The sequence below is a fragment of the Hoplias malabaricus genome, chromosome 7 (assembly GCF_029633855.1).
Source record: "Hoplias malabaricus isolate fHopMal1 chromosome 7, fHopMal1.hap1, whole genome shotgun sequence".
Taxonomy (NCBI): domain Eukaryota; kingdom Metazoa; phylum Chordata; class Actinopteri; order Characiformes; family Erythrinidae; genus Hoplias; species Hoplias malabaricus.
In genome coordinates, this window is record NC_089806.1 from 16318224 (window position 1) to 16338467 (window position 20244).

The 20244-nt window shown below is 40.5% G+C and overlaps 1 protein-coding gene across 2 annotated transcripts in view; it reads left to right on the forward strand.

Moving 5' to 3' along the window:
- Positions 1–2342: 2342 nt before the first annotated feature.
- LOC136702251 (MAM domain-containing glycosylphosphatidylinositol anchor protein 2-like) overlaps positions 2343–20244 on the forward strand; it is a 224236-nt gene continuing 206334 nt past the window's right edge. For both annotated transcript variants that reach the window (XM_066677224.1, XM_066677225.1), the window contains exon 1: positions 2343–2976. In XM_066677224.1, coding sequence (XP_066533321.1) covers positions 2802–2976 — 175 coding nt within the window. In that variant the 5' untranslated portion in view covers positions 2343–2801. The remainder of the gene's footprint in view (positions 2977–20244) is intronic.

Below are 20244 nucleotides of genomic sequence, written 5' to 3' on the forward strand. Positions count from 1 at the left end.
TGTGGTGATATGATTGGTCTTTATGGTCATATACTGGTGCACTGTTGTGATAGTGGAGCAGCTGTGTTGTATATGTGTGTGTATGTGAACTTGTGTTACTACCCCTGTGAGGACTGCATGTCAAATCAAATCATATAAAGTAGATCATTGCACATATACTGGGAGGGATGGGGAAAAGTACTCAAAGCAGTAATAAATACAGAATATGTAGTACATATATTATAATACATGCAATAAAATATACACAATACAACAGCACACACAGTATATACAAGGCAATGTAAGATAGACAAAGAGCTAATGTTATGCTGAATTTGCAGCTTGTTTGTGTATGGCTAATTAGAAAGCTACACATTGTGAGCTGGTGTTGAAAGTTCTCAAACATTTCAGCCCTAACTGACCCTGACACACATATTTTTAAACACTACATCACTCTGAATGGCATACATCACAACATTTTGTCACTAGTAGTTCATAGATCTAAATTCTATCGCTCTGATCATGCTATGGGGCGGCACACAGCTCCAGGGACCTGGAGGTTGTGGGTTCAAGTCCCACTCCGGGTGTGTTCTCCCTGTGTCAGCGTGGGTTTCTTCCGGGTGCTCCGGTTTCCTCCCACAGTCCAAAAACACACTTTGGTAGGTGGATTGGTGACTCAAAAGTGGCCATGGGTGTGTGTGTGTGTGTTGCCCTGTGAAGGACTGGCGCCTCCTCCAGGGTGTGTTCCTACGTTGCAACCAGTGATTCTTGGGAGGCTCCAAACTCACCGTGACCCTGAACTGGATAAGCAGTTACAGACAATGAATGAATGAATGAATGAATGAATGAATGAATGAATGAATGATGACGCTATTGAACATTTCACACAATCCAGATAAACAAGACAGAAATGACGTCTTTCAGATGAAACACGTAGTTTCTTTGTTTCCTTTATGACAATATCTATAATACAATCAGAAATGCATATCATCATAACAGCATCACTACATTTATATGAATGATAACTGGATTAGAAACACCTACCTTGTATCTAAACTCACTGTCCATTCTCTCAGCTCCACTGATAAAAAAAAGGACTTTGTAGTTCTACAATTCCATACTGAAGTCCACCTTTTTCTCTGCATACTTTCTTATCATTGCTGCGCTGCAAGTGACACTCATCTGGTGGGTGTATTGGTGGTGGTGGGTTAACGTGTGTTGTGCTGGTATGAGTGTATCAAACACAGCAGAGCTACTGGAGTTTTTAAACACGGTTCACTCACTCTCCTCTCTGTTACACACCCCTAACTCGCCTCTCCACTGTGTAGATGTAAAGTCAGTGGCAGTAGCTCATCTGTTGCTGCACAGTGTGTGTCAGTCGTCCTCTAGTCCTTCATCAGTGGACACAGGAGGATGTCGGCTGGATATTTTTGGATGGTGGACTATTCTCCAGCAGTGACACGGAGGAGTTTTAAAACTCCAGCAGCACTGCTGTGTCTAATCCACACATACAATCACATCAGTGTCAATGGAGTACTGAGAATGATCTAACAAATACCTGTGGTGGTCCTGACTTTTGAAGGACAGAGTGAAAGTAAAGTGTGTACTACGAACTGAAGCTATATGGTCAGAGGAGCTGATAAAATGGACAGTGAGTGTAGAATCGGTTATTCATGGTTCTTCATAAAAGTTGCACCTACTGTGGAAAATGTGCACAAACTGCTTGTATACTCTCCAAATAAAAGCATGCCATGTAACTGAATGCACTAGAGCATCTGCACATAAATTTCCGATCATCATGCTCTTTGCCAAACATTGGCCAGAGGTGTGTAAGTCCCCAGCACTGGGCTGTGGAGCAGTGGTGATGGAGCAGCGTCCAGTCAATGCCTTTGTGATAAGTTGGAGCTGCGATCCAGAACTAATAAAATAATGATCCAACATCAGCACCTGGCCTCAGTAAAGCTCTAGATGCTGTAATCAGCTCTCACAGCGACGCTCCTAGTGTAAATCCTGCCCAGAAGAGCAGAAGCTGTTACTGCAGCAGGGGGGAGAAACTAAATATTAATAACACTGATTTCCAAAGAAACGCTAGAAGTATCGTCACTCTCTGCACACCCTTTATTTTTGACAAGAGTCACACAAGTATAGGAGTCCTCACAAGTATAGCGACACCAGATCCCGTATGTGTTTATGTGCGCGCGCATGTGTGTGTGCGTGTGTGTGTGTGTGTGTGTGTGTGTGAGTGTAGGCTTCCATACAGATGAGAGCTGCAAGTCACGCACTGCCTGACGTAGCGAGGCACCGGCTGCGTTTCCATAGCGCGGATTGCGCAACCGGACGGATCGCCAGTCCAGCAGCTTGCACGCGCCGAGCACTCTCCGGTAGTGTCCGCGTGCGCTGGTTTTGCTCAGCACTGCTTTAGTTGTTGTGTACTAGCCTTTCCCCTTCGCGGTCCGCTTGTAACGGAGTCGACAGCACGCGCCTTCCCCTCAACCCAGGATGCGGCGGTGAAAGGAGCGCGAGCAGGAGCGGGCGAGAGGAGCCACAAAGTTTGCGGCCGCGGCGCCGAAGCCGGTGCTTAGAGCGCGAGCGACGCGTGGGCGACTCATCTGAAGGGGGCGAGCAGCGGCGACCGGGAAGAGCGGCCGCGAGCCAGTCGTTAACGTGCCGCTGATTCAGCCTGCGTTGGACTGACTGATTCATTCGACTCCGAGCTCGCGAGCGACACGTCTTGGCTTATGTAAATATAAATCTACATATGCACGCATATATGATCTAGCGTCCTTCAGCCGCGTTTCATCCCTCCCAGCCTCTCTGAATGAATGCGCGCGGGACTACGGCGTGAAGCTCGCTCTCTGCCCGCCGTTCACGCCTCTCCGGACCGCTCGCCTCCTGAAGCAGAATATGTGGAGATCCACGTAAGGATGGATGGGATTATCAGTCTGCTGGGGCTCCTCGCGCTCATGCTGGACGGCGTCCACTGCCAGGGAGTGTACGGTGAGTCAGAGCGGCCAGCGGCGGCAGCGTGACCTTGTGGGAAATAAAGCAACATCCAAAATCATGATTCAGAACATGCGTGCATGCGATATTCGGACGCTGCTGGTCGTCCGGTCATTTTTGGTGGACGACGTTGTGGTGCGAATCGCGCTCGTGCTTTTATTTAGCCCCCCTTTGCTTCACGCGAGCAGGTCACTTCAAAGCCAGCATTTCTTAGACTACTAACATGTATTCTACCCCTGTTTGACTGGATCCTGGGAAAGAGCAGCATCCAGTCGTTGGCGGTCTACATTGAATCTCTACCGTCACACGTCGGCTCGTTCATTCATTCGTTCACTCACGTGAGCCAAACGCGAGAGCGTTTCACGCGAAACTGCCATCCGCCGCTGTCATCGGGGCAGATTGCAGTCTCGTGTGTGTGTGTGTGTGTGTGTGTGTGTGTGTGTTCAGGTCACTTGAGAAGCTGTCAAACGTCGAGACGCATCAACATCATATTGATAAAGGCGATTATGAACGGCAACGTTTGGTCAACGTCCACAGAGGCTCTATCGTGAAGTCAATAGCAGTCATAAGGGAGGGACACAGGCAGAGCAGTTTTTCAGTGCTGGGTTTCTTTGACAAGCCAAGGAGGAGCCCATTAATAGTGGTATTCATGAGCAACGGGCAAGCCAAGTGTATAGTGCCCTCCCCCTCCCCCCGCCCCCCATCAACATCACATGGAAGAATGCAACTAGTGGCATTCTGGAAGTGTGTGTGTGAGTGTGTGTGTGTGTGTGTGAGAGAGAGAGAGAGAGAGAGAGAGAGAGAAAGAGAGAGAGAGGGAGAGAGAGAGAGAGAGAGAGAGTCTACCTTTAGCGTGAGGCCGAGCCTTGCCTGGGCTATGAATCATAATGTGCAAATGTCACAGTGGGAAAAAATAAATAATAAAAACATCTGAGCATTGTTTGCTGTGGGCTGTTGTTGCTCCGGGCAGCAGCAGAAAACGCACAGGAGGTTTGGTCAGCGCAGGGGTCAAGCTCAGAGTCGCTAGGAGGGAGAACGGTTTGATGTCTCCGTGCTCCCAATTCACATGTAGTGCATGGAGCGTGCTTCATTCAAGTAGTCGAGGTTTCTGCTGAAAGAGAGCACTCTAAAGCTCGAGCAGCTGAAAGATTGAATAGGGCTAGCATGAGATGTGCTTTGGTTAAATATCAGTTCTTTACAGGCTTAATATCCAGGAAGGGGTGTGCAAAAGCATCATATGCACTGTATGAGGGTCCTTATAATTAGTGAATGTGCCTAGAATTTCAAGTGTACACACTGTGGACACAAACCTTCAGCTTGTGTAAGCTTCGTAGGCAAAGCTGAAACAAAATGAGATGCTCTGGAGCTGCCAGATATGCGTCTAAATGTCTAAAATCATCATTGGCCAGTAGGTGCATAGCGTTGACTACAGAGTCATAAATCTACAACTCTGGACTGTGTGGCTGTGTTCTCTGATGGAGCAGCATTCAATAATTTTAGGACGGGTTTGACTGGCTTCTGAGATCAAAAAGCAATCATTTAGAATCATTACTCCACACCACTAATGCTTTCACGGCTGAATATCATCAAATCCTCAAAGAAATGTTCTAGTGTATAGCGTTCTTAGAGGAGTTGGAGCTTTCACAACAGCAGACAAGGACAATCTACCAGTTAGGACACTGACTTATGAAGAAACGTTGGATAAGCAAGTGTCCACACAACGTAATGATGCAAAGTCTGAGCTAAGATATCGTCAGATGTTGGAAAACACTGTCTAACTGAATGTCATATTCAAAGAACTCAGTATAAATCTTTTTTTAATTGGACTTAATTCAGTACGTGACATGTTGAATACAGATAATGGTGTCTACTGTGAGGGCAGTTATTAAATCGGACTGGTGCATTTTGTTCTGTTTCAAAATAGCGATTGTGATAGTGATACGTATCGCCATATCATATTTTTGCTGTGTTGCCCACTTTTAACTTTCATTATGCCTGTATGCATCAGTATTGTGATATACTGGGGTATGAATCTGATAAGTCCTGCTGGCAGTTGGGTTTGGCCATTGTAGAATTTATCCATCATACCATGTGAAATATGTCTGTAATCCGAAATCATATCACACAACATGGCTGACTACTTGTTTGATCAATTCCCGCTTGAGCTACCACTGATAGTATGTGCATTGCAGTTCCTTACGAATCTCAGTAATTATAGGTTTCAGACTGTTACATGATAATGAGCTAAAACTGAATACGGATAACTGCAGTTCTACTTGATTTAGCTAACTGTGTTAGCCTCCTGTTTGTCCCTAGCATGACTATCCATATGGCATCACTCTTTTTATATATTAATTTGTCTATATTTTAATATATTCTGTAGTAGATTGGGTGTACTGTTAGAAACTAAACTAACAGTGTTTTCATGGTTCAGCCTGTGCAACATTGTTTTCAATACTATCAGTATCGGTTTTACATTCTCTAGACATATATGGTCTAGAAGGGCCATTGTGATATATTTTACTTTAGTTAGTGAATATATAATCATGCTAGAGAACCAGAACCAGCCAGTTTGCCTCTGCTATACTGCTATATCAATGATCAGGTCTGATAAAGAACATTTGTAACTATTTTGTTCAGGTCAGAAATGAGTGCACAGATAATTAAATACACATAGACATCTGAGGAAAAAGATGTCTTTTTCTCATGCCATCAGGAATGGTTAATGGTATGGAAACAGTTTGGACATGTAGCCCTCCCTGAGGTCAGATGCGTAATATAATGCTACACATCTGTGTAGAGATAATCAGTGATGAAAACTCATGTGTTTGACAAGAAGCTTCTTATAACACGACTTAAAGCAGAAGATCTATGCCTGAAGCATGCTTTGATACTAATGAATAATCGCTGGAGACTCATAGATTGCATGCTTGTGAAGACATGTTGTACCATAATCTTATAAAAGTGGAGTTTCAATTAGAGCAGTGACATGAAATTCTTGATGTATATTTTTACACCCCATTTTCTCTGCAGTTTGCCAGATCGACCAATTAGCTAGGACTTCCCCATATATCATGTGAGGTAACACATGCTTCCTCTCAGAGTACGGAATAGCGACTAGTAATCGGGGGTCCCGTGTTCTATATAGTCTGAACACATAAGTCTTGCGAAATATAAATAAAGCATTTCGATCACAACTGCATACTCTGAGCATAACATAACTAGATTAACCATTGCCTCAGCATCACACATAAGAACCAAACTCACTCAGCCATGTACTATATTATTGTTAATAGTACAACAGCTGTGCTATCCCACCTTTTGGAGGGGAACTAAGGAAGCTCAAAACGTTGTTGAATTTTCTCCATCAGAGCAAACATGAGCGTGTTAAATGACTAATTCACTAGAGCGCCACCCGGTGACAGAACAGTTCTGCTGTGCTGGTTGGTTAAAAAATATAATAGAAAAGCTTCTCCGTTTCTATGGAAGGTTTTTTTTTTTTTTTTTTTTTTTTTGGTGAAAATATTATATATTTAAATGGATTAAGAAATAATTAATTACAAGGAGAGTTAATTAATTAAATGTTTCATTAAATTATAAAAAATTGAAATAAAAGCTTAAAAGAGTGTATGCGATTTATTTTATAGTGATTTAAATGCACATTTTAAATATTTTGTATTGCTCATTTAACTATTTATGTATTTGTGTCATGTGCTTTGCAGCCTTGAAATAATTAAATCTGTCAACATCATCCATCATTCGTCAGTGGGCGGGCCTATGTCTGTGCCAGTCATATGATTGGCTAGATTGCGCAGTAAGGCAAAACAGATTAATCACGTACAGTAGATTCATATTTCCATGTACTAATGATAAGAGGCCAAAATGTTTGATTGATAGCCTGCTGTTGGCTAACGCTAGGATTTTTCCTACCTATAGCTAGAGCTAACTACAGGCTGTCTGTCGGGGGGGATGGGCTGAAACCTAATGCAGTAGAAGGTAACGGAACAGCAGAGGCCATCTTTGCCCTGAACTATTACTTTCGACATTTTGTAAATCTATCTTAAATTAATTAATCAATTAATTTCTAAACTCACATTTATACATTTATATTTGATGCAAACTCAGTAGAATTAACATATACCATAACACTATTATATGTTTTTGAAGTTTATTTTAGGGACCCCAGAAAAAGGTTTTGTGGTTTTTGGTGATTTTGTGGAGTCCAAAGTATGCTAACAAAATACTGTTGTAGAGCTTGGAGGAGTGCAATTACTCACTGACTGTCAGATGTTGGCTAACAGACACTCACAGTTAGCATTGTGCTAGCATTAGCATTGGGCTGCAGAGAGATCAATTCACCACTCGAGCGCCCAGGGTATGTTTTTTAAAATTGTGCTTTTAGGCAACATTTAGGCCTCCTAAAATCTGAGTGCTGGTTTAATGGATTCATTGTTTCACTTTCATAAAGAAGGAATGCTCAGTTCAAGTGCAGAAATGACTCACAGCTGGAGTCTGACTGCTCCTCTTAAGGAAGATGGATTTTCAGATGGATGGGAAATTATCAGCTATGTATCCTATGTCAGTTGATGAAATGCCTGTGAACAGTCATCCATTCATTAAGCTCAGTCTGTGTGGTTATAGCCTAGTGCGTCCAGGCTCCAGCGTCTGCTTTTACCACCAACAAAACTGTTGAAATTTGCATGTCATTACACTGACGCATACAATGAAGAGAGTGACTCCTGAAGGACATCCTCCATCTGGAATTGGCATGCAACAGGACAAGCAATTATCCAGTCAAATGTGAGTTACACAGCACCTTCTGCACCCTGCCGGGTGAGGTAATGCTCAGTATAACTTTCTAGGATGGTGGCACTGAATGAGAAAATGTTGAATGCAGATTAGTACAATTTATAATGGGTGTATTCACACTTTTGAGCTCTGCTGTATTACATTGTTGCTAAGACTGCAAAACGAACACAACCGAAAGCTTGATATTTGTGTAAGAAAGCTGTCTATTTCCTAGCTCCACTTTTGTAACTGAATTTCAACTCATTGATGCTATTATTTACCAGACAAGCTCAACACTGGACTCTGTTTTGAATATCACCATTTAGTGAACCATAATGAGAATGTTTGCCATCATTGTGACGTTCTATCTGACAATCCTGAGATTCTTTCTCATAATTATGATTTGCTCTCATTGAAACAATCTATTTTTTCCTCATACATTAGGAGATAATAAGGCATTACTCTATATAGTACTTCATAATTATGTAACACTAATTATATATTATGAAATGCTTAATTAAATCATTATGTCATTATTGTGACCATCATCTCTCAGAAAAGATGACTGATTCCACAGCATGAATACAGGACGCCAGAGGATATTGAAAACTGGGATGACAGAAAAACAGAAGCTGCCACATCTAGTTTTATCACATTGTTTGAGATAGGGGTATGTACCCAATAAAACAGAATCTATACATGAGTCTAAAAGATTCTGTATAATACATTTGATTCAGTATATGAACACAGATTTTGTTAATTCAGTTAGTCGCAGAGCTTGTATAATAATTCCAAGAAAAATATCTCTTTACTTCTCCACAGAATTATGGTCAAAGCTGAATGATTAATATTAAGATTAATAATTGTAATTAATATTAAGATATTAATGGGATTAGTTTCTAATTTATTTAGAAATGTACATACTGTGTATAAAAGTCATATTGATGGTAAATATTGCTGTATTGGGAGATATGTTGAATCAGATATGAGTAATTCTATTTAATATTAAGGCAAATTTGAAAATGTACAGGTTCTGAAAAAAATGTATATATAACACCACTGGCACAGGCTAATATCAACCTGTATTTCAGTGGGATAAAACATTTTCCATATTTAATCTTATTTTCTGTACAATCTTAATCAGGTTTTGTATGTAAAGTGCATTAAAGTGCTAAGTGCATTCATTTGGGGGTCACTTTTAAATATTTATTTAACAGAATATAAAATCATGAAGGATTGACTCTTTTTGGGAAATATGCCATCCTTATGTTGAAATGAAGTCTTTCCAGGGCTCTGTTGTTGAGTTTGCTTGCCTGTTTGTTCGTGCCCATCGGTCAATGGTCCGTGCAGCGAGGGAGTGTGATGTTTTTTGAAATAAACGGCTTGAGCTCAATCAAAAACTAGTGGGGCATTGCCCCAGTAATTTGAAAAGCGATGGGTCAAATGCCTGCTTGCCCTCTTTGTGCCCGCAGCTGTGAATCACTGCCTTACAATTTAAGACCCAATCTTATTATTTCAAAGAGGAGGCTATGATGTACCGCTCTGTTGGAAATATTTAGAAAAATCACTGTAAGACATCAAGTTTTGATTCAGTTGTGAAATGGTGGGATTCTCCGCAAGAATAAAACCCCACAGAATATATTATATCATACCTGGTGGTTTGAAAGATCTGCCTTTTCACCTAGGCGTATTTTGATAAGGTCAGTAATTCATGCTAATATGTTCTGTGAATGGAGTAGTTCTGCCTGAGTCATTAAGTTGAGCAGAATTCTTGTTCTGTATAAAATGAACTCTCTTAACAACAATCTTCACTCAAAAAGTGACCCTTGACCCTGACATAATGATTGAACACATTGGCAAAATGTGCTGGTAAAAGTCCACACAGATGAGGAAATGATGACGCCGCAGTGTCACAAACAATGTTTCAGTGTCACAAACAATGTTTCATGTTTCATGAACTACCCTCATTTTGGGTAGATATTGGGCACAAGTTAAGAATGAAGAGCACTGTGTAGTTATTATGTGAATTAAGACAAACCCAGTAGGTGATTTTATGATGTGTTTGCTGAAATGTACAAGACCCCTAAACCACTTTCCTGGAACATTTAACCAGAACATTATCCCCTAAACTGCTATTTCTTATATTAGTTTTACCAGTTTTTTTGTTTTGATAAGTTGATATATTTGCCTGTATTTTGCCAAACAGTACTTACTTTGCATTAGATTAAATTTGGCTGAATGTTCAAGAGAAAACAACCAGCCTTCTTCTCCTCTATCACTCAGTACAGTGCGAGACAGTGGGGTGCTGTCATTGAATGATAACAGAGCTGAGCAGTTAGTGTCCTCCTCTAAAAGTGTTGAGCTCTCCTATGGTTTTGTGTTGGCAGAAAACATGTTGTAGCTGGCTGCCCATATCTCAGAAGAAGCCTATACTGGCATTCACCCTCCCAGCTTGGTACTATAATGTAATTAGGGGAGAACTAATGAGTGATTGAGACTAACAAGAGATGGTTCAAAATACATAGAAGTAATTTGTTATTATAATAAACAGAATTTCAAATTTGTAGCAAATATAAAGTACAGATTATTATTACTGAGAACAGAACTGAGATAAGGTTCCAAAAATGTCTAACTTTGCAAACAAAATGACAGTGTTATTGAATGAACAGAAGAGTGGGAAATGAAAAAGGCTGCTTTTATTTGTGAGCTTAGCAAACAGATCTGACTCATTGAAAAGAGCTTGAATACCAGAAACTAAGGTGGTACTCCCAAAGAGAGAGAGAGAGAGGGAGGTGGTGGGAAGGATGTTTGTTTGTACCAACACGACACTTTTTTCCGCTGATTTAAATATTAATCGTATGAGGGTTATTTCTCTCTGCAAAAGGGCTGCAGGAGAAGAATGAACATTTAAACAAAGCTAAAAGTAATGCTTATTTATATGATCTGAGGGCTTTGCTGGATTCCTATGGAATATTGGGTTAAGAAGCTTAATGTGGGATGACTTTGTGATAATTACATCTGTGGAGTGGCACTGTATTTTGCGTTGAATAACATTATTTGAAGATGACAGGATCTTCCTGTTTTCTATGGGAGAAGAAATTACTGTAAGTTCTCACCATTTCTTTATTCCCCTCTGCTGGAAGTGGGAGCAACTTCTCCGGGATCTTTCATGAGTGGCTTCAGTCGCTTGACTTCTAAGCTATGCAAATGCATTCGACTGGTGAAACTAAAGCGGCCTTTGTTGCTTTTCAGAGCCTCCTCCCGAGTCCTTCATCAATTCCCTTGGATCAAGACCTTCACATTTCCTACAGTAATGAGGAGGAGAGCGAGAGAGAGTGAAATTGTTTTGCGTATTTGAACATTAGCAAGCAGTCTGCTGGAGTGCGCTGGGCTATTAGAAAAATGATCACTGGTCTTTGGCTCCTTGCTGGATGGAGAGCTTTTCACCTGAAAATGGGAGTTTCTGAGCTGAGGAGCTGAGGGAATTTGAAGAGATGCTCGTTAATGAAAATGAGGCTTATTACCTGGTCCCAGGAAACAGATTTTAGCTTGACATACTAGCTTGTCTCTATTTGGTTTAGGTCTTTATATTAAATGGGTTTTACGGGGAACTGTTTGTAGAGACCCCTATAATTAGTGGTCTATTTTAAAGGGCACACGGGGATGTTAAATTATATAATATACTAGGGCTGGGCAATTAATCAAATATTAATCAAAATTGACATTCAGAACTTCTAATTGACATAATCTTGTCTATATCGATTATATCAATTATTTTTATTCTGTTATGTCCCCACTGTGTGTTCATGTACTGTTCCTTTAAAACCATGCTACCAAGCTGTAGTCACGTGATTCTGCCCCTATCTGCCATATAGAAGCAACCTAAACGCAGAGTCAGACCGAGCGACTCGAGCAGCTCGTACCAAAGAAAAACACAGCGTCTGTGGTTTGGACGTGATGTGTTTTGACTCTAATTAAGAGTCAAACAAAAAGTCAAATGTAAACGATGAGAATAAAACAGTTTCAGCGACCGAAGCAAAATCACACTCCAAGTATAAACAATGCTCAAAAAACCAGAGAGGAACAAGCTCCCAGCAACATTAGAAATAAATATCCCATATTTAATACTGGAGCACGGTTACAGTACAAGCCTCGTTACTGAACTATGAGGGTAAAAAAGACAAAAACGAAATAATCATTCATTAATCATAATCTTGGTAAAATGTACAGTTAATCGTGATATTGATTTATGCTCATATCGCCCAGCATTAGCACTGACAAATGAGGACACTATAATTTATACCCTTCATTTTAGAAAAAAACTTTAGAAGATGTTGAATAGATGTCAAATCTAAACTGTGGCAATATTTTTTAAAGCACACTTAAAATAAAACCTGCTTCTGTAACGGTTCTGGATTAAATACAGTGGTTTTGTTTATAACCGTGCGTTCTATATAGAACCATTTGAATGCAGATCGATGGAGAATGTGTCCTATATGTATTAAGTGTACAGATAAGTTTGGCAAGAGACTTTATTCATCACTGCATTTGTTATGAGTTCCTTCAATGAAAAAGCTTGTGCATCAGTTTGTTCTGTTCTAGCGATTGTGAATGTAGTGTATTTTCATTAACTACAGGGGAATGTTACAATTACACATTACATAAAAATCCTTTAAAACGTATTTGTACACCTAATAGAACATCTTTGAAAATGGTTCTTATCACAAGTAAATTTCCTGCTTTGCGGTTGCTGTACATTGCCAGGCTGGCTTTTCATCGTTGTGTGAAACGATGCTTCTGATGCTCCACAGCTTCGGAAATCCAAACAGTTCTCTCTGAACATGGAAAAGAACATATGCTGGAGTCAGTGACATTTCAGGCGTCCTTTGGCCACAAAGTCATTTGTGTGCAGTGAGCCAGTCTCTGTGTAAGCCACGGGCCAGACACTTGGATTATTACAACCTAATCAATTAGTTAATCTGATGTCGGTCAATGTGTGTCTATTGCTTATTATTATGATTTGTTTTTCCCCAGCTGTTATTGAATAGCTGGCTTTTTTTTGTCAGGCATGGTACAGGAAAACAGGACCAAGGCCAGACTCTGGGTTTCTGAAGAATAGTCTAAAGGCACTACAGCTGTGATGTGTAGGTGGTCTCTCTTTAATTACCACATAACCCTTCCTTTGATGTCACCCATCCATGTGACTGTTGCTAATTCCAATAGTTTTTTTTTTCACTGTTACTGTTGTTAAATGGGTTTCTTCGTTCTGGCAGGCCAACATACCCAAGGCCAGGGCCTGTGCTTCAGAAGAGTGGTCTAAAGCACAGTGGCTGTGACGTGTAGGTGGTCTCTCATTAATTAAGGCCCCGCACCGATGCCATGGGTGAGTGAGTGCTTGGCATGAGGCTCATTGGCAGTCTCTCGCTAACCTTCCGCTGTGCCGCTCTAGCCCACATCCATTCCAAGTGCTCCTGTGTGAAGTGATGTCTGTTGTCATGGCGACAGCATCCACGGCCGCACTCCTCACATCCCCAACTTCCCTCTCTTCCCCTCTCCACTGTGCATGCCAGGGAATCGCTGAGAAGAATGCGAAGTGATTGCAACCCGAGAGTCCTCAGAGTTAGAGGAGTCTCGCACAAGGAAAGAAAGAAAAAAAGAAAGGGAAGAAAAGGAAAAAAAAACATCTCACAGGCAACTCAAAGGGGATACTTATCTCTGTTGCAAGCAGTGTTTAAGAGGCTCTGACAAGCAAGGAACAGGGCTGAGGTAAGCGTGTTGACAGTGACGCCTTCAGTAGTCTTAAAGCTTCAAAAGTCAAATATAAACAGCTAAGACGCCGGCACGATCGCACACACCATCTTTTCTCTTCCCCCCATTTCCTCATTTCCTTCTCCCTTGTTCCGATCTGTCGTGCGTACTTCCCTATTTCCCTTTCCTCCTCCTTCCCCTTCTTGCTCCCTCTGCTCGGGGAGTCGCGCAGCAGCAAGCTCAGGCTCTGCTGACTGCTTCCTTTCACAGCACAGAGCTGCGGCGTTTTATCTCGCTGTATGTAGGCCATGGAGCCGTGATGAGACACAAATTAATGGGTTTTGTGCATGTGTTTTTTTTGCTGGCCATAGAAACGGGAGCATCACAAATGATCATAAGCAGATTGGTCAAAGGGGATGGAGGAGACTCCATTAGTGAACATGTGACAGAGTGATTACGTGTCTTATTAAACTCGTGAGCACTTCCAGCTCACTTCAAGGCCATCACATGCCTGAGCCGGTGCACGTACAAAGCACAGAGTAATTGGAAACCAGTATTGAAACACTAAGCCAACATGAAGGCGACATTTAGAGCTGGGAAAAGTTTGAGGAAGTTTGCTTTGAGGAGAGTGTTCCATTAAACCAGACCGGGATTGGGGTTTGATTTTTAAAGGGAAATATTATACTGCTTTTCCACAAGTGAACAGTTCTGGGGTCTTAATGAAACAAGTGTGACATCATCATCATCATCCTTTTCTTTGCCATTTCTAATCCATTTCAGAGTCGCAGTGACATCTGTGACATGCTTTAGTCAAAATAAAATAAGAATAAAAAGCCACAGCACCATTCCCACCTGGTGCCTAACCAGCCCTGTTCAGAATTACTGGTTTCAGAACCTGTTACTTTAAATGAGAATGAGCCACAGCTCAGTTCAGCACAGGAGCCCAGGAGTGAGGAGCAGAGTGTCATTCTGCTCGGTTCTCTTTCTAATCCATTCTCATCTTATTTCTCCAGGCTCATAGTCTTTTTTGCTTCACCTTTGTGCTGTCACAAACACAAGTCCAGCGCTTAGACTCGAGAGACTCAGACAAGGAGGTGGGACAATTGTAAATGTCTCTGTACTATATGTAAGATGCAGAAGGACTCTTTTATCCCATGATTTCTGACTTCTTTTAAGGCAGATCACAATAAACAAAACAAAAAAAAACTAAGTTGTGTTATTTTATAGTTTGTGGGTTGGTAGGAGCTCCACATCTCCACATTGCACAATTAATCAACATCATCATCATCTTTTCCATATATCCATTTCATGGTCACGGTTTACACAATTAATTTTTCATAATATGTCTCGTTTAAAGAAACACTAGGTAAGATTTTTTTTATTGCACCTGGGCTCCCCCTAGATTTGCAGAGTATAATTCATGTATACAGCCCTGTCCTGTAATGTAAATCAGAGTCAAAGGAAATGGAGGCAGGGGTGTGCTTTCTACACTGTTCTGCTTTTTACTTTAAACAGATGAGGAAACTGCTCCATATATTGCCAATATAGTCAAAAGAAAATTCCTTTAAATAAAAGCTCTTAGGTATACTCTTAAAAATAAAGGCACTGCAAAGGTGATGCCATAGCAGAACCACTTTTGGTTCCATAAAGAACTATGTTTTTTAGAGATGTGTTAATGGGAGGAACCTTTTAAAGGTTTAAAAATCCATCACTCGATCTTAAGGTTCTTTACCCATTTCAAAGCATTAGCAAAAATGGTTCTTTATGAAACCAAAAGTGTTTCTTATATGGCATTGCTCAAAGAATCCTTTGTAGCACATTTCTTTTTAAGAGTGTAGTTGCTCTTGTCTTTTTTGTACTTACCTGTTTATCCCATGTATTTAATGATGGTTTAATGAGGATTTTTACCCTTTGCTGGAGTAGCAGCTTCTATTCTACTACTAAGTGTTTACACTAAACATCAGACAATAGCTGTAAGGATATGTTGGAATGCAGCCATATAAACATTACTAGAATGCTGCACTGATGTGAGATTATTAGTACTGGGTCTCACAAATGCCATTCCAACTCATTCCAATGGTACTGGATGGTGCTTCTGCACTCCAGAAAATCCAGCCTAGCACTGGGGGGCTGTAACCCACCTAACCATCACTGGTCATGCTGATCTTAATATTGTGTGCTAATCGTGCACATTATCCCAATTAAGTTTTATGTAAGAGTTTACTCTGTGGATATGTGTTGCTTATTTCATTCATTTATGAATCTAGAAGGCAGAAACATTGAGGCAGTGATCAATAATGGGATTGATAATCAGATACTAAATGAAATGTTTACTGAAATCACAGCAGTAAAGTAACTGCAGCTATTAAAAGGCAATAAGGATGATTCACTAATAGCTTTTACTCTCTCTCTCTCTCTCTCTCTCTCTCTCTCTCTCTCTCTCTTTCTCTCCCTCTCCTGCTTAATGGGGAACGTGTATAATTCCCAGTGATTTTACATTTGCCATTAAGTAGCCGCAACTGTTTGCTGATGGTCCCGGAGGACTGTTCACAAGCGCTTTTATTTTGTAGGACTGGCTGAATGCTAAAGAGTGTTAACACCATTAGCTTCCTTTATTTTTGCCATTAAGAACAAAATGTTAGTATCTAAAAATAAAGCACGCTGCTATAGTTTTACCATAGGACTAAAACAACCTAATGTTCTACATCAGATTATTCAATCAGTAAACATTATACTGTGGGTCATTTTTCGCCAGACATTTCTCTCATGTGTGATAACATAAATTTCTAACTCTGCTACAGGATTGTATTATTGATAATCTGTTAGTGCCATGATAACACCAGTTAACATTCAAGTGAAAACACATTATTTACACTACATTTAGCTAGTAAAGGTGATCGCAGAAGTACATGTTTTGAGAAGCATGGTTAATATGTAATAGACATTAGATAAGTTGGGTTATCTGCATGTTCAATTAGCCATTCCTATTCTTTCTTAGTCTTGTGCCCAGTGATTCTGGGTAGGCTACCGACCCACCACAACCCTGAACTGGATAAGCGGTTATAGACAATGAATGAATAATCTTTCTTATGTTTTCATGTTGTAAGCTGAGCTTAAAGAATTTTGGAAAGGAATATATGGAGTTAGGTCAGCACGGTGGCGCAGCAGGTAGTGTCGCAGTCACACAGCTCCAGGGACCTGGAGGTTGTGGGTTCGATTCCCACTCCGGGTGACTGTCTGTGAGGAGTTGGTGTGTTCTCCCCGTGTCTGCGTGGGTTTCCTCCGGGTGCCCACAGTCCAAAAACACGTTGGTAGGTGGATTGGCGACTCAAAAGAGTCCGTAGGTGTGAGTGAATGTGTGTGTTGCCCAGTGAAGGAGTGGCGCCCCCTCCAGGGTGTATTCCTGCCTTGCGCCCAATGATTCCAGGTAGGCTCTGGACCCACTGCGACCCTGAACTGGATAAGCGGTTACAGATAATGAATATATGCAGTTAACTATGTCATGTCTTAAATCATTAACTGGTTATGTCTGGGTCACTTTGAATTTAATATGGAACTGTTGCATTTATGATTTTTGCCATATGCACTTAAACACAATTAGTATCAGCTGTGATTATTACAGATTAAACTGAATGCAGCATTAAGAGTCTTTCTCAAGGACTTTTACAGGTGCAGCATGGTGTTCATACCTGGACAAGTAATTGAATCCTAGTGTCCTGCATAGAAAGCAGTGGCGTTACATATTAAGCAATTTTTTTTATTATTGTCCCAAGTGTCTATAGTGTTTATATCACATTTGTGCTTTTTTGCAAAGGTGAACAGGGAGTAGAGAGGAATGTGAAAGCAGAAGGGTATTGTTACTCTTTAATGGCATGACTCAAAAATGACTAAGCACATCTTCCAAGCCCATATTATTCTCTTGTATCCATATTTGTCTCATGTGCCTCAAGCATCAAACAAATCTCTGTTGGTTATAGAATAATAGGTGAAGGATTATGGAATCCATAGCAGCTCTGAATAGGGCTTTGTTTCTTTGCTACTCAGAACCAATTACGTTCCATTTAACTTCACTTGGAATTGAAGAGGTCTATTCAGAAAGCTCATGTAATGACATGCTGTATTTTGTTAATAAAGGAATGCATATACAGATACGTTCTTGCAAAAGAATGTGGCATGTCATTGAGGCCGGGAAGAAGGGCACATGAGACAGGAGCCAATCTCACAGCAGTCACGATTTTGTTAATAAATGTCCTTTTTCAGCTTCTCATAGGATTTTCAATTTTTAAAGTTCCACAGGCAGCCAGACTCCCCACCCCCACCCCCACTCTCTCTCTCACTCTTTCTCCCCCTCAACTCCCTCTGTCTTTTCTTATAATGGGAGTACACTGTCAGGCTATCAGGAGAACTGAAGCTAAGGAGTGTCCAGTTTACACAGCCCTAACCCAACCTCTGGAGTTGAAGCAGCAGTCTTGTCTCTAGGAAGAAAAGTGAGACAGGAGAGTCTGATTTGTGTTCATGTGTCGCTAGAGGCAGATATTTTTTATTGAGTTTAATGGCTTATGTGTGTTAATAAATGGCCTCAGAGCCAAATTGCTCCAGAGGTGACACAGGCATTGTCACTTATGGTTTTCCTTGGACAATGACAAAATTTAATTTTTGCACCCCATTGTATGCCACAATAGAAGACATTCATTCAATTACTAAAAACTCACTTTGTCAATGCATTAATATTGAGCTTTGAAGCTCCTTTCAACCCACGAACTGTGAAATAAAACTACTCAGTCCATTATTTGTGATCTACCAAAGTCACAAATCATGGAATAAAACAATCTTTTCAAGTCAAGTTCAGACATTAAGTATTTTCCCTCCTCTTAGTATGAGTATATCCAGTCACAGCGTTGGACACATTTACATTTACGTTTATGGCAGACTCTCATATCCAGAGCCACTTACACATATAAGATAATTAAACACAGCATAAGTGCAATACCAAACAATAGCTATGGGTTTACACAGATAAAAAAAAAAGATAGTACAGAATAAGTGCAAATACAATGCATTTCAACAAATACGTAGGTAGTCTGTGGTCCTGACAGTGGGAGTTCATGCCACCATCCAGGAGCCAGGAGAGAGAAGGGTATTCATGCTTGTCTTCTATGCATCCTGAAGGATGGTGCGTCAAGCTGGACTGCACTTGAAGCTCGAATGGGCATGAGGTACAAAAACCTATGCTTATGTGTGAGCACAAAGGCAAGGTTAATAAGAGTAAAGCATACTCAACAAGTGCAGAGACATAAGAGTAGTGGTTAAATATGATGTCATATAAGAACAGACCTAGTTATTCTGAACAGGGATGTTTAGACAGGAGGGAGAATTGTGCTGTGAGTTTTTCTTTGTTATATTTTGACCAAAGCATGTCTCAGATGTTTCATTAAAACTGTGGGAAGTAGTTGAAAAAATGGTATATGTGATTAATAGTGTCATCGACACCTTGCATTCATAGTTTTGGCTATAAATAATGCTACTGTAGTATACAGTGTCTTCAATCTCCTAAACATGGATTAAAAATTTCAGTCTTTATTTTGAAAGATCAAAGCAATCAAGAGCAGCAATATCAGATGAAAACTCAGTCATTGTAGATTACAACAGAAAAGTGATTTGGGAAAATGAAAGCACAAAATAATTTGCCCAGTGATGGAAATGTAATAAAAAGACATTTGTAATTTGTAGCCTAATTTGTTCTTTTGATTGCTACTTTAATCAGAAAATCATAAATCTGCAAGACAATCTGCTGCATTATCACAGCAGCCCAAGCCTCACAACCCGGAATATACACTGTCCAAAAGTTTGTAGAACGCCTCATAATTAGTGAATTCAGCCACTTCAAGGCACATTCACTGTGGACACAGATGTTGAATGGTCTGTGCACAGCTTGTATAATCTCCATAAAAAGCATGAAATGAGATGAAATGAAATGGGACAGATTAGCTGCCCATGAGCTCAACGTCTGTGGAGCAGTGGTACTGTGTTTTCTGCAGTGATGGAGCACCATTCAATACCTTTGAGTTGAAGTAGCGTTTTGATCCAGAACTAATCATCCAACATCAGTACGTGACTTCAAAACTGTTACCGTGAATGGTCTCAAATCCTCACAGAAATGTTCCAACATGTAAGCCTCCTTAGAAGAGCTGAAGTTGTTACCTCAGAAAATTCCCTGTAAACATAAACAGGGATCCACAAACCTTTGAAAATTTGCCCTTAATGTGTTGCTGGAATAGTGACAATTTAAAAAAAAAAAACAGAAAACCTTCCCTAAATGTCATTTAACTCAATGTATAAAAATGACTCAACCTTTCATAAGTGTTTGTTCATTTCTCATTTGAGAAATTCATATTTAGATTTCACCTCTACAAGCCCTCTCACATGGAGTATCAAGGGGATGCCAGAATCAGTAAAGACACGTCTTTGAATTTTCACACTTACGAACACTAGCAATCATCTCTCAGAAGTTGAAATCCTAAGGTATACATCATGCAGTAAATGAACTGTTGTTAGTTGAGGATGCAAAACCCCCTGCTGTATACATTCAATATATTTGAATATTCATAGCAAGCTGTTGGTGCTGAGGTAAAGATGCAGTTTGTAAATTTGTAGTCAGCTGGCATGCAGCGGTGCCTCAACATTAGACTGTCAGTGATGTATTGGGAACCCTGAAGCAGCCATATTGTA